Source organism: Prinia subflava, chromosome 14 (genome assembly GCF_021018805.1).
Source record: "Prinia subflava isolate CZ2003 ecotype Zambia chromosome 14, Cam_Psub_1.2, whole genome shotgun sequence".
NCBI lineage: Eukaryota > Metazoa > Chordata > Aves > Passeriformes > Cisticolidae > Prinia > Prinia subflava.
Genome location: NC_086260.1, coordinates 4,290,651 through 4,312,941, shown reverse-complemented (window position 1 = coordinate 4,312,941; position 22,291 = coordinate 4,290,651). Strand labels below are relative to the sequence as shown.

Genomic DNA, 22,291 nt, shown 5'->3' with positions numbered 1-22,291 from the left:
AGGAAAAAATCACTTTTTTGAAAGTCTGGTTTTGTCCCTACTTTCATCCCTTCCTCCTGCAGTCGGCTACAGATAATTATCCAGATCAGAACCCAAACTTCTCTGAAGTCAGATGATTGACTAATTCTGCCAAAAGAAATGAGAGAAACTTAGCTTTTCACAAGGTTCTTCATCTCAGTTTCAGGAAGTAATGGGTTCAGTCAATGTACTTCAATACAGGTAAAGCAGTAAATTTTGTTTCCTAAAATTTTTATTAAATCAATGTTCCTATATCCTGAGCAGCTATCTTAAAACATATGGACTTCTCACCTCTTTCAAAATGAGATGGTATTTCTGACACTATGTAAGTTCAGGTACCAGCTGGGCAGATCCCAGATTTAAGGTTAGGCAAGGAGCCAGGTTTATGTAACCTTGCTGATAATGAAGATATGAGGGACAGGTTTCTGAGATATTCATAAGGGAAAACTGGTTGCATCACCTTCCCCTTTGATAAGATTGAGGTAAAAATTTTGGTATTGTGACTTCATTACCAAAACTGAGTGACTGACGTGCACAAGATGCTATTTCAAAATATTAATCTAGCTAAACTTTTCTTTATTTCACTAAATAGTGTATCATACATTTGTGGAGGGGGAACCTACCTGCATATATGCTTAGTTTTTGCTGCAATACTTTCCTGAGAGCTGGTTTCCTTTTTTTCTCTCCCTACCAAAAATTTGCCCCATATAACAGCATTTCCACCTCCCTTTGCTTACTGCTTCTCTAGCCTAATTTTAGTGTCAAAAGCCATATTTAATACAGTTCAATTTCACACATAACCACAAACCCCATTCTTCCAGATATGACCTCAGTTTATTTTATATCGCACATCTTTTTGTTAAGGTATTTTATACATAGCATAATATGCAATGATACGGCACTGATGTTTATCAAAATTGTTTTACACTGTACTTATTTCTATTTCTGGCTTTTGGATCAAGTACAATACAGCTGCAGATTAATACTACCTTTTAAAATAGGCTTAATGTGTTTATTTTCTTACCACATTCACTTCATCCACTAACTTGTTATATGGATTATATTTAATGGGAATCTTGTGGGACTATCAAAGGGCATTTATTTTCTATTGAAATAACAATTAAGATAACACTCCACTAATATAGTAATCAAATAAACCTGACAAATAACAAAAACTTTTTTAAAGCTGCAGAGGCATGCTAACAAATCTATTTGATCAATATATGGGATGTGAAAAAAGAGGAGACAAGATTGACTGATGAATAAAATGGAACTGACACAAATAGGCTGACAGCCAGTCGCAAGTCTCTTTAGGGCAAATGCAATTAACTTAGAATAATAGACTCAAATTTGATGGTTAGAAATGCATTTTTATTAACAATCACAGCCTGAATCATTATGCACTCTTATGAATAAAATTGTAGTTATACTGAAAGTCTGTGTATACATGTATGCATGTACGTGCAAAAAAGCCTTGTTGAAGGAAAGCTTTATTTTTGTGACAGAATGGTTGTGTGGGATTTAAAATATAAAGCATACACAATTATAAATCTAAATATTCAAACCAGTCATATAAATATCACATATGTAGTGTGCTAGTATTAATGATAAAGGCAATGAGCATTGGTCCCAGGACTGCTTGTTCTTTTGGGATGTGAAATTGCAATCAGGGATTTACAGATTTCATTCTGAGGCAGAGAAGTCATTACTAGAAACATAAGCTCATTCTCTTTACTTTAATAGCTGTTTTAAATCATTCATTTAGAAAATACATTAACTATTTATTGTATAGGCTGTACGTTTCCATTGGCATTTCATTTTCATGCTTTTTTATAATCCTTTTTAGCAAATTGTTTTTTTTAAAAGAAGATTAGAATTAGCAAAAGGATCCTACCAATTTTTGAAAATGCTACTCTTGAAGAAGAATATTTCCCATTATTAACAGGTATACAGCATTAAAAGTTTAAAGGAAGGGAAGAGATTCAATTGCTAATGTGTCCTTTTTCTTTTGACCTTCATTGCAGTGGCTGATTGCTATTTATAAATTGCTTTCAAAATTATTAATCTCATTTAATTTCTGAATAAATACATAATCTTCTTTTTTTTTCCCCTCCCAAAAATCCACGGGCTTTAGATATGAATAGAGCTGCCCAAAGGTTCTGTTGTGGTGCAGACATCTCTTATTTGTGGGAAAAGAGAAAAAACACCACTTAATGCAGACAAACACTACCAGCAAAATACAACATGAGTATGAAACCACGATACTTGCAGTGCTTGGTGCTTAAAAACCTTGAGAAAAAGGTGGAATGGTAGGAAGTAAAACTGCACTGGGAATTATTTAAATCCAGTGTTCTCCAAGTTCATGTTTGAGGTGGATTTCTGGTTGGGCAGGGACAGGGGAGCAGCAAGACACGATGCTCTGGCTGCCTACAGCACAAAAACCTCAGTTCATGAGCTTGCTCAGATGGATCCAAGCAACATCCACACTTGGTTTTCTCCACCCTGAAGGTGATTTTAAGCCTTCCCAATTCTCCAAAGTGAGAAGTGCACAGACATACTGGGGAGGTAAAACACCTCCTGTCTGGTCGGGCTCATGGAAAGCGCTGAGAGCAGGGATGGTGTCTGGCTGGGGAAGAGACTTTTCCTGTAAACACCTGGTGTCTGGGGAACTTGTCATTTTGGTTTTCTGCCTCTAATTAGCCTTAAAGTCATTACTGTGAGGAAAAAACTTCTTGGGAGCTCCAACAGTTGCTGGAGATGTTCCAGCCATTTCTTCCTCTTATAATCTATTCTAGATAATCACAGCAGCCCACCACAACACTTCGTGAGCCTGCTTCTCCAATAGCTGGCATTGCTTGTTCTTAGAGATAAGATGGATGGATCACATGTTGTTCTAGCACCACCAAACCTGGTGTGTGCCTAAAATGGCAAAAATCCTGTTGGTTCTGGCATAGTTGTTTTACTTTTACTCAGAAATCTTTGCCAAACACTCCAAGACTTGGATTGCTGAAGATGTCTCACAGATCTGCATATAGTGTAAAAAGGAGTCTGAGTAGTTCAGCTTGTGTTACCTATTGAATGTCTCCTTTGTAGATGTGTTGCTGGAGACTGATGGAAGGAAAACTACCTTTTGGAATGTGTGGCTAGAAAAATAGTGTTCTTTGACCACAGTTACTTCACATTTTAAATGAAAAACAGGTCTTACTAAACGTTGATAAGTTACTCCAGGTAAACAGACTGAAGAAGAAAGACCAGATGATCTCCTGATTTAGATGGGGCAGCTTCTTTAGAGTCAGTGCACAACTACTGTGTGGAATTGGGGCTGTGGGTTCAGTTCTACCAACTTGTAGGTTTTAGACTACTGAAATACTAATTTCACTCAGTGTTACCTGATGTATGGTGAGGTAAGAGAAAGGAGGCTCAGCCCCTGCATGATGATAGACTAATTCCCCACTGATGCAATCATCCAACCAGAACAGGAATGACTCATGCTATCCATAAATATCCTGAGGCCTTTGTGTGATCATTTAAACTCGTTTACACCAACCTCATCTCATTTGCTTGAATGGTCTTTCTCCTGAGCTGGAATGATACATGTAAGAGTAAATCCAGGCCCTTAAAAATAAAATCATAATTAGTTTCTCTTAATAGCTGCTCTATTAAAAAAAGTCAGATCTTCAAGAAGTATATTAGCAAAAGACAATGTATCTAAGTACATTGGATTCTTTTTTCCTAGCTCAGCAGCCATAGGCTTGTTCCTGATGTTTCCTACTTGCAGTAGGATTCTATTGGCATTTGTGTTCCGTATTTTTTATATTGTCTTCTCAGAAATTATTTTATCTAAAGAAGATTAGAACTACCAAAATATAACTACCAGGTCTTGAAAACGCTTATCCTGAATATGATATTTCTCCCCAGCACCTGCCACTCTTGTTCCTCTGCATCTTAAATCTGCTCTAGTTCTGAACTCTGATTTCACCGTTTCATGCTCCCAAAATATTAAAAGATTACATTCCCCATCGGTTTACACTTTCCTCAGTTTTTATCTTCTACAAATATGGCTTGGCCAAAACGTTCTTGATGAAATAAAAATACTTTTTCTTTGCTTTCTGTTCACCTCATCCTCGAGCAGGTGCCAGGCAATCTGCGGCAGCTCTTCTGCTACCTGAGAAATGTTCAGATATAGAAACACCAGGCCAGCCTCTGTTGTCACAGCATGGAAAGCCAAAAATAGATGACATGAGAACATATTTCTTCCAATGAAAGTTTTTTCAGCTGCGTGAATTCTTCAGATAAGCAGGTTTTAGTGTTGGAAGAGAATAGTGTTGGAATGAAGAATCTAGAATGTACGTTTATAATATAAAATAGTCTGTATAATATAGGCTTAATTAGATAGGGATAGGCATGTTTGAAGATTCCTCCTTCCACTGGTGAAGAATTGTGGCAACAGCTGGTCTGGCATGGCAGGTATATGTTTCCTTCTATTAGTGTGGTTGGACACAACAAAATAAGTAAATTTCTTCTAAAAGCCATATTTGTAACATTTAGTTTGCTCTTCCCTGGTTTGCTGTGAGATTCAGGACTATCCTGAAGGCTGAGTTCCACCAGACATAATCTTGTGTTAAGGCCACTGTCATGGGGGAATGATGCCAAAAAGAATTGCAGGTCATGCAGATGCAAAGGATCTCAGTTCACCTAGACCCAGCCTTCATGACATGAAAATCTCTGTGGGCTAAACCCTTAGGTATTTTCCCTCTCATTTCTCCTTAAACATCATTAGGTGACAGTGCCTGAAACACTTCCTAGGGCAGAGAATTGCCTGATCATCCTTGCTTGGAAAATATTCCCCTAACATTCAAGCTTTTCCACAAATAAGCATAAGGGCGGGTGTCCCACTGTGAAAATGGAAAGTTATATAATGGATAAGGAATTCCAAGTGGAGTAAAGAAGTCAGCACTGCAGATTCTTCAAAACTTGATATTTCTGGAATAATTTGTTTCCTCCTGGTCTTGATGGTGCTGCTTACTTATGCTTTTCTTCCCAGTAAAGGGTCACATTTTGTTCTCCCGTGTGGTTTTCTTTTAAATCAAATTACCCTTAAAGACACCCAAGGCAATTGCCATTTCAGTTAGGATCTAAGCATGCTTGATGGATATCTTATTTATAATAGGCAGTGTCAGTGGTGCTAGGACAAGGGGTTGATTCTGCCTTAGCTTTTATGACAGGGCTAATAAAGTTCTCTGGCTCCCAGATAACATGTAACAGCCCCGTTACTGCAGTGCAAAATTATGGTTAGGACTCAGCTGGTGGTTATTGTCCTGTAAATGTTCAGCATATTTCAGTGGTGCATTAGCACAAAGTTGCTGGAGTGACTGGTGATTTCTGCCATGGCCAGAAATCTGTCACACTTAGTGCTCAGTGCAGAGACAGGTGAAACGTTTCTGTCCCTGAAAACTTGAGGTCTACACAGACAGCTGAATTATGGTGATTTTACAGATGATGAGCTGCAATGTGGACACAGATTTATTTTTTCTGAAGAGCACAAAAGCAGCTCAGGTAAAGTCAGGTACAAAACTGTGTTCATTTGAGTGCTAAATGGATAATGAAAAATCTATTTTTTCCTCCAATTTTAAATACTGTCAGCTATAGCATTTATCCTCAATATTTCTTAAAAATCCTTGCTTCATTTTCTGCTGCCATCAGGGAAAGAGTTGATTCACCTTCTAGGTGGCCTTCCAGCTGTGTATGGTGTATATTTTTAATTCCTTTAGGTTCAGTTTGAATTGTTCATAGAGCACTTACGTAATTTCAGTGAAAGTTCTAATGTTCTCCCAAGAGAGAGTGAATTTGTGAGGGTTGTCATTATGCTTCTTTTCAAACAATCTCTCCCAAAATTTTAAGGAAGGAAAACCACAAAATTGCACTAAAATGGCAAAAAACATTCTTGCGAAAATAAGCAAAAGAACTGTAACTACCTTGGAAATCAGAGTAGTCTGTGGAGCTCTGTGATTTTTGGGAACACACTAGCCCAGTACAATTATCCCCTCTGTCTGGAGCTCACAGAACCCTCACCAGTAATTTTTCTTTCAGAGGGATTTATTCTTTGCTGCATTAGTGAGTGCAGTCAAACCCCAACACATCAGCCCTGTGTCTAAATCTAGGTGCTGCTCCCTGAAAGCCAAGGGGAGTTTTGCCATCGACTGATGAAAGTAGGAACAAGCCCTTTATTTGCAACTTAAAGCAAGTAGGTTAGAATTATGAAGAATGATTATTTAAAATAGCAATGATGTAATATCAGTGTCAATTCCATTATTTTAACAGATGTAAATTTGCTCTGCTCTTGAACTCTGGTGAATTTTAATGGCAATATTAAAGAGATACTATTAAGACTACTTAAAAGAACTATTTGTAAAAAGTGTCTCCAGTTAGGGGGGGAAAAAGTTTAAATTGCTTTTTTATTCAGTCTGCACAATTATTTATTGAAGGGTTTTGTATATTACAAATTAATATGCATTAGAAGCTGAAAAGATCACACAATAATTCCAGTAGTCATTGAATATGGGAGAACTTGCACTGTTTAGACAAAGCAAATAGAGTCTTTATCCAGCTGGAGTTTAGGCAGTCTTCACCATAGTGAAAATAAGGATTTTATAATGTACGTTCTGGGCAATGTAGATGAAGAAAGCAGTTTAAAATCAGCTGCTTACATAACTGTAGTGTCAATTTACATATATTCCAAGGCAAGAGCCATGCCAACAACTCCAGTGTTGTGCCTGGCTAATGGTGACTGCTGTCTCCTCCCTGGCAGTCCAAGGGAATCCAGGGTTGGGAGGTTCTTACAGGATTCAGATCTAATTTTTAACAAAACCTGCATTCCAGTGGGGACACTGATGGGAGGAGGAGATCAGAGTGACCAGTCCTGGAGTAAACATCTTAAAATTTGTGTACAAAGCTGTGAGCATCTGCCTCAAAAATGTTTATATTCTGGAACAAAAGTGTAGTTTCAAAACAGTTCTGTGGCTTCAGTTCAGAGCTGATAAAATGAAATACAATATTTTGAACAGGCTGGTGTTGAACAAACAAGGTTATCACAGGCACAAAAATTATGTGTAGCCACTTTTTTTTTTTTTTTTTTTTTTTCTTTTTTTTTTCCCCCCCAAAAGTGATAAAACAAATAACAGAAAATGAGTGAGAATCAGGGAAAGCCAGATTCTAACAATTCAGTACTGGCATTTTTATTAAGGGCTCATTTCTCTCATTAAAGTCAATGTCAGTCCTTTGTGATTTTTACCTCATCTACAGCTATTAATTTTGGGTGCTAAAATTATTTCTGTTTATTTCTTGGCTATATGCAGAGTTCATCTTCAGGGTTCATCTTCATTAAGAGGTGCTGGGCACTGGAAACTGCAGCCAAGGGTCTCAGCTACCCATAAAGCTGGATATTTAGAATATCTAAGTATTACATATACCTAAAGCAATCACACTTCCAAGTAATTGCTTCACCTCCACTCCTATTAATCACCTTCATGGAGCAAATAGGCTGCTTTAGTGGTTAAGTGCTGAAAATTATTTGAGACCCTCAATGAAAAGTAAAAATTTGTCAGGTTTTTTTGTTTTTTTGGTTTTTTGGGTTTTTTTACCTCATAAGGGAAAACAAGGTGCCTGAGCAGAGCTGGGCTTTGTCAATCATTTGACCTCACAACTGGGTTTTTTTCTGAGTAAAGTCTGGGAATCCATTCTTGGAAGAATTCAGCTTTGATCCTAGAGGAAATGTCTCTTTTCATTAGTTTTTATTTCCTTTTTTTGATGCACACAAACTTGAATATTAGAGGGCAAATCCATCAAAGTTTCCCTAATTTTCCGTTGGGAGGTGAATCAGGCTTCACCTTCAAGTGACAGTCTTTCAGTCGTGCAAAAAATGTCTTTAATTCTGTAAAAAGCCACCAAACTGAGAACTCCAGGCTGACCTACTGGGGCAGGAGAGAAGGTGGAGGGCGTATTTGACTGCAGCATTTGGTGTAAACTCACATTCAGATGGATTTAGACATCGCTGCATACTAACACAACCTCCAAGGGTGGAAGGACCTTTTTTTTTTCTGTCAATGGAAGCACACCACAACTAACTTTTTCTTACTGTTTCCTCTGCATATAGCAAGGGTGTTCTATATTATGTTACAGCCCATAATGATCAGCTGCTCAGAGTGCATCTCCTTGGCCTCCAGGTCAGAGAGCTGTGACACAGAGCAGAGGGGTCAGTGCAGCCTGTTTGCATCACAGTTGACCCAAGCAGCTCCAGGTCAGCATAAAGTTTTAAAGCAGAGCCAAATGCAGCCTAACAGGCAAGGCTTGGGAGAGTTTCCCTGCCAGAACACAAACCCTGTGCTGCCAGTTTGCTTGTAACTTATTGGTATGGTCTACACAGTGCTCTGGAGATTAATAAATATATAATCCCATATCCCATTACCCCACGGTGTTTGAAACATTTCCCATTAACAAAAATACAGTACAAGCAGGTAAAAATATCAATGCATCTCATTAGTGGAGGGAAAATGGAAAATATGTATTATATTAATGCCAAGTTTTGGGCTCCTGGGAGAAGTTTAGGGGGGTGGGTGGGGAATGTGTTTCTCCAGGTGGTCTCAAGTGGAAGGATAGAGTTTCTTGACTAACCCAACAATTAGACACAGGGCAACACTATAGCCAAGATGTGGCCTCTAATCAAAACCAAGGCATTCTTCATCTTCTATCAGAAGCAGATTCAGCAACAGGCCTAAGCACAAGCCTAACTTCAGGCCCATGAGTAATTTTGGTGACTTTGCTCTTGAAATCTTGGCCTAAAGGATTGTATCGGATGTTTTCATTTTGTCAGCATGTGCATGGGTAGTTTGGGGTTGCACAGCAACCTGCAGTGTCCTGTGCTCTGATTTTCTTCAGCAGTAACAGAGAACTTGAGTGTGACAGAAAGGAAGGTGGGGCTAAAGTGTGGGGGGATTGATGTATTGGGAAAAATAATGCAGGAAAACTGTGTGATGAGTACATGCACTAGAGACCCATGGCCTGAAAAACAAACAGAAAAAACCACTCAAATCTTTGAGTGGCAAAATCTTTTTCTCCCATTTTATGGGAATGCTGGAGACTGAAATCAGCACTGCAAAATGCTGGGAGAGGAACATTGACATTATTAATTTCAATGAGCAGCTTCTGTTCTCTAGGTCTTCATGGTTGACCCTCTGTTCAACCACCTAAGCCTGGGCATAGAAAAGCAGATGTTTAATTTGTGTTTTGGGTCTGGGAGAGACTTTGGTAGTTGCTGGACTCTGCCTGAAGGATGAGGTTCAGATGGATCAAGTCCTTTTATCCTTGTAAGGTTGTGCACATGGCAGGGTGGTGGGAACAAGACAGTCTTTTTAAGGTCACTTCAGTCCCAAAACATTCTATGACTCTAAGTAGATAAGCAGCTCTTACCTGGTTTCTTTTTTTACTTTTTTTTGTTGAAATGATAATACCCATTATTCAATGGGTAGTTTTTTTTAAGTGAAGCAGCTCTACTTGGTGTAGATTTAAAGAATATAATACACCCCTTCTTGTATAAACACAAGCAGGTAGTAAATCCTAATAGGCTTCCCACCATGGCTCAGGACACCTTAGGCAAAACCTTGAGTACCAGTTTTTATCTGGGATCTTTCTAACTCACTCTAATGTAGTGTTTCTGGAAAGTTCTTCATGGGGAGAAAAAAAAAACCAGCCAATGAAATTAGAAGCTTGAAATGGGAGGTCTGTTGGTTTTCTGCTCTCATAAATTGCCTGCAAAACACACGTGGCTGTTGAAGGGCCGTGCTGGGGGGATAATTCCCCTGGCAGAGCAGCACCACATGTTCCTGCTTGTCCCCGTGCTCCGTGCAGCTGGGCAGTGGATCACATAACGCAGCCAGTGCCAGCTGGCCATCCCTGGGGGCCCCCAAAACTGTAAATAGAGGGGGCAAAAAAACCTCCCAGAGGCACAGCACTACCTGTGGGGGCAGGAATGCTTGAGCCAGCTGCCCAAGCCTTGTAGTCAAGGCCACTTGAGAGGTGGCCCAGGGCTCTCAGTTTGTCCCCGGCTCTTGGCCACGATCTGGTGCCCACAGCCTGGATGTCTGCCAGAGTGGCTGAGAGGTCACTGAGGGTGACTTGGGGGCCCAAGGGAGGCTGAGGAGGTGCTGTGCCCCACAGACCTAAGGGTAGGCTCCTCATGTGATGCTCAACATAACCAAGGCTCCCAAATGCTCTTGCTGGCATTGAACAAAAAAATTATTCTGTGAGCAGAAGGGGGCAGGTGGTGTGAGCACAGCTAGGATTTTACTGTAGTTTTATTAACAATAGTTATTAGTTTAATTCCTTTGTGTGTAACAGTTTTTCTTTAATTGGGAAAAGTCTGGACTACATCTTCAAACTCTTGTACAATCCATGCCCAGCTTTTCCAATACCTACACTCCTTTGTGATGCTGTGCTCACCCTTCCCAACTGAGATGTCCCACCCGAGATGTCCCACCCCATGTGGTGTCCTGAAGCTCCTGCTGTGTTTCCACCTCGTCCATCTTCCTCCCTGTCCCTAGTCAGCCCAGGCAATGCCTGCCCAAGGGGATCCAAAAGGAAATGAGGACATTATGGAGCCAGCCAGCAGGGATGTCTGGCCGTGGGAGGTGTGACCTTGAGAGACCACCCCTGTAAGGTTCATCAGCAGGAGAATATGAAGAAATTTTTGGCAGGCAGGGTGAGAGTCAAGGGAAGATTAGGTTAGATGTGGCCCAAAAGACACAGCCTAGACACGTGCTCCATTTGTTTTCCCAGAGCTGATGGGGATGCATCATTGTAGTCAAATCATCCATTTCTCAGTGTTCTGACAAGTTCTTGTTTTAGGAAAATGTACAGAGATAAAAAACCCAACCTGGGAAAACGATGGCATTTTACATATAAATCTGTTTTATTCTGTGTGAAATTTAACTGTAATGATCTTAATGATTTATGTAAAGTGAAATATTAGGTTTTCCTTTTTCTTTCTCTTTTAGCCCTGGTCTCACACAGGCATATTAATGATTATTTGTCAAAGTCACACTGTTTGCTTACAAGGTACGAAGGCTTTTTAGACACTATAATGACAGCTTTTGATTCACTTGATAATATTTAGAATAAGCCATAAAAGCCAATCTCTGAACGAACAGACCGCTTTTATTGGCTTTTAGTGCTATTACTGCTATCATAAGTGGTAAATTGGCCTAATGCAAGTAATACTGCTGTGTCATACTGTAAAAACCACTGCTGAGTTTTTATATTTTATTTATTTTTCATGAAAAATTTTCAAGTCATGGGGACTGTACTATCCTTCTACAAGAATTGGTGATTCCCTCCAAGCCAGAGCTGGGGAAGCTTTCACTGCTATTTGGAATTTCTTTGCTCAGTGTTTACCATTCCTGATGGAACAGGGCTGATCATAAAGTTGGGGACCAAGAGTGTGAGTGAAGTGAATATCTTCCTAAAGCTCACGGGCTATTTATTTATTTAAATCATAAATAAACTAGGAAAAGAAAAAAGATTGCTTAGCTGGGACTGAACTGGATATAGTTCAAATACTTTGTGCTAAATTTTATATGCCTTGTTTTATAATAGTAATAGTATTTTTTTAAATAGTAAGCACTTAAAATATCTGCTGACAATAAATTTGGTCACCACGTCATCTAGCCAGAATGACTACCAGGTGCCATAATTGCTTTTTCCTATGATTCTTTTGGCTTTCTTCCCCTAATCTCATCTCTTATATTGTTTTACCCAGTCCTGGAATATAAGCATGGACTTCAGAGCTTCAAAATTAACCTACAATTTCTTTTTCTCTTAATAAGGAGATTTGGGGTTTTAGTATTTATAGATGAGAGAAACGATTGAGAAAGTGAAACTGAAGAGACTTGAGTTGACTTTTGAGTTTCCATTCTTTTATCCTCCCTCTTCTTCCCCTTTGCCCGTGAACTTTCATAGTGGATACTTTTCAGTGGTTCTTGTTTGGGGGAGAAAAGTGCAGTGGTTTTAAATTTAGTTAAAAAGTGAATATTCTGAGGGCAAATAGAACTTTATCGTGGTATACTGTGTGGTTATTACAAAACTAGTCTAGTGACAGAGAAGTCTGAGTAATAATCACCAACTTAACTTGGATGCATGCTTGAAATAATTATATTATTATATTAATAAGCTGTAGGAACGGGAAGAATCATATTTCACTTAAATTCTGTCATCCAAGCATTTGGGGATACATGAAAGCATTTTGGCACAAGTTTTAGTTGCCATGGGCATGTAACTAAACACAATTTTTGGTGCCAAAAGGATTTAACTTCTATTTAAGACAATTATATTTATGAAGATCATAAAGCAGGAAGTTCTCTAAATCTGATGTCTGAGCTTTCTTCAGTAGGGAGATACTAATTTGGCCTGTATCTTACTCTGAAGAGCTCGAGTGGTCTTTTTTTTCCAAAATCCACATTTACTTTAAATTGCAGGTGCAGTGATATAAGCAAAGAGTGTTCCTAGCTACATCTCTGCTGCAGTAGCATCTTCTTTCATTTGAAGCTGTTTGTAGACTTATCTCAGCAAGAAGAACAGAATCTGTCAGTAATCAGTTCTCTCATGTCTCAACAATATCATGGCAATGTTTGTTTTTCTGTAGAGCACAGCAGTGAGTGGTGCATCTACTTCTCTATATCTGGAGCCCACTGATGTATTCAGGGAGAAGTTTTTCTTCCTGGGCATGTTTCTGTGCTGTGTATATTCATTTATATGTGAGAGAAGACAACATTATCATGTTTAACTGCTGCAATCATAAGCACATTAAGTAGACAGATAATAAACAATCCATCTGAATTTATGATTAAGTTAATTGTGTCTGTGTTTTTCTAATGTGTTTATTCAGATTAAAGACTGAAATTAGAACGAGACTATATAATCAAGAGACCCTGAGAGACTGTTTGACTCCTATAAAATAAAAATTAATTTAGTTTAGGGGGATAACAAAGATCTCTGCAACACTGAAATATCACTTAGGGGGTAAAGAGGCCTTGTGCAATTCTCTTCAAAGAGATGAATCGTAGGAGTAGTAGGAGTTATTAAGGAACTGAGCTGACACTGAGAGCTTCAGCCCCTCATTTTTGCATGTGCCCTTCTGCCCAGCAAGCAGCAGATCCCAGGTTCAACCTTCTATACAGTGCACACAGAGGTCAGGCAACAGGGACCAATAAGGTGAAGGGATAGGTGAGAAAACAAGGAATTAAAAGTTGGATGGGGTGTTGAATCTCAAAGATTTTCTGCTTTTTACTGGTAGCTGAATACTCCCCCTGACAGGAGTTAGAGCCCACCTCCTGCCCTTCCCTCTCTGGAACGATGAGCTTGAAGGGGTCACTCAGCAGAGCCACTTGGGAATCTTCAAACTATGATATCACACAGAGTATCTGAAAGCTGGGAATGAGAATGTTCTTCTGGAAGGAGTGAATCTGAGCACCCTCATATGTTCATGCTCTCTGAGCCCAGATTTGAAGTCCCAGATCTGATCACCAAGCTGTTCTGAGAAGGAGTTTGTGTCCAGGATTTTATTACAGGTCATTTAGAGCAGTCACTTTTAATGTCCCTTTCCATTTGGATTTAGTTCTAAATGCTTATTTAAAAAATAGATGGAAAATAATTCTGTTGAATCTCAGCTAACAAGAAATGTTTAAACTAATTTCACTTCTGATCTTTTTTCCTGTAATATCTTTGAAAAGCAATAGACCACCAGCCTGCCCAGTATTTAGCCCATCTGCACAGCACTTTGTCTTGAGCACTTGGAGGAAGTTGTATTTTACAGAATGATTGGAAATCTTCACTTAGATGAGGCTAAGTCTATTTTTTTTCATAACCTAATTATATTTAATCTGAATATTTCATTGAACTGCTCCAATAACAAGGATTTTGCTACACCTCTGTGTGACTGTGACTGTCAGTTTGGCTCCACATACCAGTGTGTAATCTCCCAGGCCTATAAAACACTTCCTGAAGACTGGCTGGGAATAACCCATGATTATTCTGCCCTCTAACTCAAAGTAAATCAGGCCTGCATAGTTTTTGTTGTGATGGGTTTGCACTGCCTCAGATCTAGCAGACCAGTTTGGCATTTGACCCTTCTCTCTATGAACTGAGGTGGTAAAAAGAGCCATGGCTTTGTTCCTCCTGCTGCAGTGATGCCATGAGATGATTAGTGGTATCTATTCTTAAACATACTGGGACAAATCAGATTTTTTTGCAAGCCAGTGCAGCTCTGTTTCTTTAATGGAATTATTCATCTCTTTGACACTGACCCTTAGGCTAAGATTTTCCATGCACCAGTTTGCCATCTTAAGTAGGAAGTGCTATGGAGGCCCTTGGACATGTGAGTTCTGCTTCAATGTTTATGTTGCCGAGATACTCAACAACTAAAGAGTGTCTGTAGTGTTATTTCGTGTTTTGTTCTATTGACACGATGATGGGCAAAATTCTGAATATTTTGCCCAAGTATAGCGAAGAAGAGAATTGGTCTGGAAAACTTCCAGCAGTGAATGAAACGTTACATTCAGCTCTTCCCCAGCACTGGCAGTTGAATGAAATAAACTTTTCCTTTGTAGAACAAATTTACTTCAGGCAATCAAACCTAAATAAACATCCACGTATGTTTTATAACAGATATCCACACACAGGAGCATGACTTTAAACCTTTAACAGTATCACCCAGAGAAGTATCCCTGTCTTTACTGTACATCCAAGGTCTTACATCTTCAGGGATCTTCCAGCTCAAAGGTCAATGACCCCTCAGTTTATAACATTGTAATTAGGAGTGGTGAGCTGGGACCATTGCAGATTTCATATACTCCTTCTCCATTGGAAGAGTCTTTAAATCTGCTGGTTTACAACTTAAAGGAAGGGTTGTCTTCATTAATTCATTTGGTCATAGTCCTGAAGCTGACAAGGCATCTTCCAGGAATTTGAGCCCCCTGGGATCCTTGTCATCAGTTTTTAAATGCTCTCTTTTTTTGTGTGTGTGTGTGGTGTTCTTATCTGGAAACAGTCTGCTTGGATTAGAACATTCATCTGAGAAGCATTTGGCATTTTCTGTTTCATGGAACTGAGAAGTCTTTCTTTGCTATCAGTCTTCTGTAAAGCTTTTCAATGCAATGACTTAATTCAGGCTGAAAGAAGAGAGTGAAAAAAGCTTCTGGACCCAAGTCAGCAAAATTCAGGAAACAAGAGTCCAAGCTTGTATATAAAATTGCATTCACTGGCTTGTGAAATTTTAGGAAGAAATTCTAAATATGTCATTTAACTCCCTAAATGAAGGGATGCAAGTCAGATCAAAACACTCTGCTGAGAATAGTCTCAGGAAAAGTACAAGCCTTGTACTTTTACTCCATCCCCTCAAACCAGGGATGGAACTGGAAAGGTTGTAAGAACTGGGAGATTCCCTGAATGTCTCCAGGACAATTCTCCTTCTGCAATACCTGCCTTGTGGCATTGTGTTCTTCTCACTTTATTAATGTTTGTAAAAATCTCTTCAAGCCCCTGGGTAAATGGGAGAGGAGTGTTCTTGGAAAAAGGCATTTTTGAGTGCTGCCATATAGGAAGGTTTTCCTCGTATCCCAGGACCAGGCTATGGGAAATTTTAGGTTTTCCTCTTATCCCAGGACCAGGCTGTGGGAAGTTTTGGCAAAGTCAGGGATAGTCTGCTCCTGTGTTGGGATGTGTCACAAAGAAATGTGGCCCAGTCTCACCCAATGGGATTAATACTGGAGTAAGTTATTATTTCAATAATGTCACTACAGCCAGGTCTACAATATGGGTAAATCTCTCTTTTCATATGAACTGTAGTCCTTTTAAGGGGTGAAATATAATCCTGAACAGAGGCTCTATTTACCACTTAAGCCCTATTTTATGGTTTAAGTGCTGACCTTGCACTGACCCTCAGTACTGGGCTGAATTTTACCCTACAGTGAAAATCTGCTGGCTGGAGCAGTGGATTAAAGAAATTGGGGCTAGACTTTTTACTATTTGCAAGACAATGAAAACAGGCTTATTTTAGACAAAAATGTTTCTGATTTATGAGAATTTTAGTGCAAAAAGGGGCTATTTTGGAGAAAGTCTTGAGATTAGACTTTCAGTTATATTTTTGGCAAGAGAGCAAGGAAGCCATTTCATTAACTTTTCACTGGAAGTTATATATGGAGGGCATTTGTGTACACAGCTGGGCAGCATAAAACAGGAGGGCTTTGTGTGAAAATATCCTGAAATGAAATTTCATTTCTGTGTGACTTGGATCTGCGTTCCTGGGCTGCCGTGGCCAGTTTGGGATGAAACCATGGGAGGGCAGTGTGAGGCCCTCAAACTTTTTTTTTCCCCTTGCATTTGCAAGGGATACAGAAATAGTGAACTGTGGTCCCTGTGCAAAATCAGTGTCACCTTTTATAGCTTTATGTCCATCAGATAAGCTCCCGCCTGCTCCCACCTATCCATATGGCTGCAATCACTGAGGGATACGAAGAGATTTGTTTCTAAGGAGCTCCAAAAGCCACATGCTGAGGCTGGTGTGGGCTTAGCTCTGCTTTGACCTCCCTCCTTTCCCACCAGATGGCTGCTAATCTGGCACTAAATCACTGCCACGGTGGAAGGAGCCACTGGTCCATGTGGAAGGGGCAGGGCTGTGGCTGTGCTGGGCAAGGTGGGACCATCCCAGAGTCAGCTCCTGGAGTGCTGCTCATCCTTGAGTGCTGCCTCTCTAAGGGCATCTCTTGTGTAGCTGCCAGATCTTACAGGATTCTTGTTTGGGGTGTGATGATCTGCTTGTTCCTCATCGAATCACAGAGTCATGGGATGGTTTGGGTTGGAAGGGACCTCTTAAGGTCATCCAGTTCCATCCTCTGCCATGGGCAGGGACACATTTCACTGTCCCAGGCTGCTCCAAGCCCTGTCCAGCCTAGCCTTGGATACTTCCAGGGATGGGGCAGCCACAGCTGCTCTGGGAAACCTGTGCCAGGGCCTCTCATTCTCTCAGGGAAGAATTTCTTCCTAACATCTAATTTAAATATCCCTTTTTCTTTCTTTCTTTCTTTCTTTTTTTTTTTAATTTCAAAACACTTCCCACTTTTCCTGTCACTCACTCTCCATCTCATGAGTGCATGAAGCAAGTGGGGATGCAAGGCCCTGCAGGGGACATTTCTCGAATATTATCTTCAAGTTATATTGGCTGTTCTGTATTTTTACATGTCACATTCTAGGCACTGTCCTTTATGTTATTTTGTGCATGTCAGGGCAAAATGTGCATAAATGGGGATAGCACATGCACTGAGGATTCCTGCTCCAGTTTTTCATGGCAGATGAACCCGTGTCACTCTGCCCTGATGTTTTGTAAGGGGTGACATGGGGATCTCTACATCTCCATCCAAAACTAACTCCCATTTCCAGCAGCCCCCATCTTCTTCCCATGGGAGGAAGCAAGCACCAATAACTGTCTCCACTCCTACACAAAACAGGGGTCATTGTCTGGTTTTGCTGCTATGTCCCAGGCTTTCCTTGGGTTGGTTCATGTCAGTGTTGAGGTCAGACAAGCAGAACTGCCTTTTCCCCATGCTCATTCATACAGATTCTGGTTGATTTGCATGTGATGGTCTGATGCATACCCCCCAAGTGCAGGGTTTCTCATCTGTTGTGTGATCTTTAGAAATAAATAGTCCTGGAGATTATTCCATACTATCAGGAAACATTGCTGGTTGTATACATTCCTTATCCTGAGACATCTTGGAATAGGACTGTAAACATTTCACCATCCTTGTTCTTACTTTCAGCCCTGGGAGTCTTTTATGTTATCCACATCTAGACCCCAGTGCTAAAAGCCTTAAGAGACAGAGATTTTTTGGGACTTTTTTAAGTGTAAGCTAACCTAGAAAACACATTTGACACTCTTCTCCCCTGTTTGCATTTTGTTTACTATTTCATTATAGTTCTACATTCTGCAGGTGCTGTAGAGGACCCTTCACCAGAAAAAGGCTTGTACTACAAGCAAAAAAGAATTTTTTTGTCATTGTCCTTTTAAAAAAATACAGACCAAGGCCATGATTATGTACATGTGTCTGTCCCAGACTGTGCTGACTTGTGCAACATTTTTGTCCTGTGTCATCTTTAACTGCCATCAGTTTCCTTGTGCACCCGTGGCAGGGGTGAGAGGGCACATCAGTGAGTAAAAATGACTTATTTAGAGAGAGCCATGATCTCAACTGTTTGTTCTCTTCCTGCTGATCAGATACAACCCTAGATGCCCAGACTGCTGTTTTTCTGTAATACTTTTGACAAGGCTGTTTTGGTTTCTCTTCCGCTTTGGGAAGTTCTCCCTCAGAATGAGGCTTTGATTTCTGCTCTTAGAGGGTTCTAGACAGAAGTAAATTATCTTCTTCCAAGAAAAGTAGGAGATAAATAATTGGCAGCCAGATCAACCCCCTCCTGCCCTGATTAAAGTTTCTAATGCTGAAAGAAAACAAAAATTTATAGATACCTTATTTTGCTGCTGACCCACCGTACAACCAGTCCACGAGCTTTTACTTTGCAAAGCATTAGGAAAAACTGAAGTCTAGGAAAGGCACTAAAACCACAGCCTAGTTGTTTATTTCTGATACTATGTGGTTCATGATTGTTTCTTTTAGAAGGAACAAATAATCAATACAAAGCCATGAATAAAAATAACTTTTCTTTAACACTGGATGCTAAAAGAACATATAGTCTTCTTACTGTGCCTGATGGAAACAGTACAAGTCTGTTCTCCACAATTCTTTGTTTATTGGAATGCCTGAAATCTATACATGAGGTATTTTTAAAACATTTAAACATAGAAGTTAAGCTTCTGCTCCAGACAATTTGTTTCACCATATTCTAAAATCCCAGTGCATACCACAGAAGTGCTTAAAGCACAGAAACAACAACATTTTTTTTTAAAAAAAAACAAACTTCAATTTAAGACAAAATAATTTCCATATTCTTATTTCAAGGAAAATTTGCTTCCCTCATGAGACACATTCAGTTATTGACTCAGCTGCTGTAGAAGATCTTCAAGGCCCAATTCTGCTCTGTGGCACTTTGGAAAGAAGAGCCAATAGTCAGCCCTTGGCTCTTTCTGAGAGGCTGTAGCTCCTCCAAGCAAAGAACAATTTAAACATTGCTAATCATCCTGAAATTCTGCATGGGGTCTCCTTTGGAACGGGAGAAATAATCCCTTGTGAAGGGTCCCTAAGCGAAATGAGCTCAGGTAGCCTGCAGCTCTGAGGGATGTACCTGGCTCCTGCTGCAGGTCTGGACCAGAGGCCAAATAACAAGATGGGACTCTGAGGGCCCTGCCATCAGTCTTACCCTGCTCAGAGACATGCTAAAGTCCTCTGGACTTTTATATCCCTGTGTAAAGTTGCAAATCTCTCGTGTTCTACTCTCTAGTGATGGAATAAACACTCAGTCCAGTTGGCTGTTTGGTGTTTGCTCACTCAGCTTCATCCCTCTCTGGGACACTCCAACTACAAAGTTTCTGCTTGCTGAGTTGTGGCTGAGTGAACTGAGCCCGTGCAAGCAGAGGACTTTGGGTGTCCAGCCAGGCCAGGTCTGCTCCCCCTGCTCCAGGGCTTTCCATTTTGTGCAAATGCTGCATCCATGTGGAAGGATGCGAGGCAGGGACATTAATTCAGGCCTGCTTTGCTGCAAACTCCTTTGCAAATAAAAGATCTAACGTACAACTAATGGTGCGAGCTTAAAATAGTGATGCACATCTTATAGATGACATAGCAGTGGCTATAAATGTGCTTTTTGCTCAATACCCCCATAGTTGGTGCTTTCAAAACATGAGGTCACTTGTTGAGTCTTCCCAAGTTATTTTTTTTAGGATTAGAATACAACTGTTCTCATTAAAAACCGTAATTAGCACCCAGCCATGGACATGTAATTTCAATCTTGTGCGTCTTGAAAGCCTACTCTTGGAACTTCTGTTTAATTCAAATCCTACTTGTCTGTAATAAAAATAATAAAGGGGATTCTTCTATGACCAATAAATTTGCATAAAGATGTAATAGGCTGTGTTCTAACTTGGCAAATCATTTTTTTTTCAGCAAGAAATATATCCTAAAAACCTTCCTTCTTTATGGTTACAAACAACAGGGAAATCTTTCCAATTTTTTCTTTTTTTTTGAAAAAAGTAGCTTAACAAATTGAATGTAGTATTTGAAATACTGGTATTTGTTGCAAATTACTTACTTAACATCCTTTCTTTTTCAGCCTTTTAAACCTAAAAGGTCCCCATAATTGTCTTTTATGACCTCTCTACATTTGAGGGTCTGTGTTTCTCTACATCCAAAGCGCTGACAACTGATGTTACTTTATTCAAAGATAAAACACTGCCAAATCCAAAGATTCAGGCTTGATCTTTACTCAGGTTTGAGAGAATAATTATTAATAATAGTTAATAATATTAATCCAATTCAGTAATAGTTTTAGTTACTAAAAGTTTTTAATCAGAAGTAAGATCATCATCCATTCTTGTAGTTCAGGTCAAATAAAACTTTCCCAGGAATTCAAGGACATTAGAAAAATGATTTTCAGGTTGCTTTACAATTTGGTAATTTAGGCCTTTCTGTACCAAAAGAAATTGTATGAGCATATTGCACAAAAGTCAAGGAAAGAATTTTTATGGTAGAAATTTCAGGCCATATTCAATCCAATTTTTTTTTTCTGAGAAAAAAAGAAATGTCTGAACACAAACCAGTAACTAATAACTCAAAGCAACTTACCTTTTTTCAGCCAAGAAATATTTTGCTTGTCATGTTCAAAACTTTCAGCTGCTTTGATTTTTACCTTGTCTGTCTTGTCCTCTGACATCTGTGGGAGGGAAAAGAATTCAGGGATGTCAAGTTCTCTTAAAGAAAGTTTGACAGAGAAAGATGTTCTCTGTTTAGGTTCCTGCCATAATAAATTGTGCATACTTACACAGACACTTTTTTCCCTGCAGATTATTGATACTGCATAATATCTGAGCCGTTGAATTTATGTTCTGTCCCTAAATGCTTTATCAATATTACATGGCTGCTGTTTGCAGAGGGATGCTTTTTTAATGTAACTATAAATTACATTATGAAATAAATTATAAGCTCGAAGCATGGTGGTAATAGATAAACATATAACACATAGAATAGGGACGGTCAGCCTGAGGAGGAGGCATCCAGGCTGCCTGTTTATTGTGGCTCAAAGTTGCTGTAAAGCCTGCTCTCAGAGAGCTATAATTATATAAATAGTAATAAATATTTATAAAGGTAACTTGAACAAACTGTACCCCCTTAAAAAAAAAAAAAAAAAAGAAAAACCTTTACTGCCTCTTGCACCAATTTATTTGCTGTAATGCAAAGAATCCCTACCAAGTGCCGGTACCTGAGGGCATTGCGTGCACAGCCCCTGCACTGTGGCTTGCTGCTAGGAATGAGATTAGGCAGCCTGGGCTTCTCCTCCTGGCTGCTCTCTATTGCCACTGAACGCAGGCAGCTCAAGCAATTCTCTGTTTTTACCTGTGTCTCCCACCCGGGGCAGAGAGCAGCGGGGTTCAGGCTCCGAGGAGAGCAGCTTTTGGCCGGATCCCTCGCCGGGTGTTGGTGTCCAGCATCCCCACACTCTGCAAACAGAAAGGATGAGCACTGCACTCTCTGCCTGCCTGCTGTGTGGTGCCAGATTTGTCTTGCTGCCAGCACCAGCCAACTTAACTGCTGAGGGTTTTGGGGATTTTTCTTCCCCACCCCCCCCACGTTGTTGTTTGCATGCACTTCTAGAGCTGGGGAGGGTAGGGAAGGAAGAGGGCAATCAGCATCCCAGTACTGGTGGAGTGATGAAAAAATAAATAAATATTAGAAGCTTTTCAAATAGGAAAAATTTGGTTTGGATATGTTATTACTGCAGTTCATAACCCAGTGAATCTGTGAGAGGAGGAAGAAAATAGAAAGAGAATCAGGAAATTAATAGCAACAAATCAGATAAATGTGTCATGGTTTTGGCTAAATATAAGATACTGAAGGATATAGAAATTAGACACTAAATATCTATTTACAGCTGTCACTTTGGCAGAGAAAGGGTCTCAGCCCGTGGGGAGCTGAGTGCTGTGACCCATCCCATTCAGGAGGGTGAAGGGCAGCTCAGCCCTTCCCTCCAGTGCCCCTGGGCTGAGTGGTCCCTGCTGGGAACAGCA

At 39.9% G+C, this 22,291-nt stretch overlaps 1 protein-coding gene across 2 annotated transcripts in view; it reads right to left on the bottom strand.

The window, feature by feature from the left end:
* MDFIC2 (MyoD family inhibitor domain containing 2) overlaps positions 1–21,978 on the bottom strand; it is a 43,914-nt gene extending 21,936 nt beyond the window's left edge. The window contains exon 1 of one of the 2 annotated variants that reach the window (XM_063411937.1): positions 20,849–21,978. In XM_063411937.1, the coding sequence (XP_063268007.1) occupies positions 20,849–21,042 (194 nt within the window). In that variant the 5' untranslated portion in view covers positions 21,043–21,978. The remainder of the gene's footprint in view (positions 1–20,848) is intronic. The other variant, XM_063411936.1, reaches the window with a different exon arrangement.
* Positions 21,979–22,291: the final 313 nt, after the last annotated feature.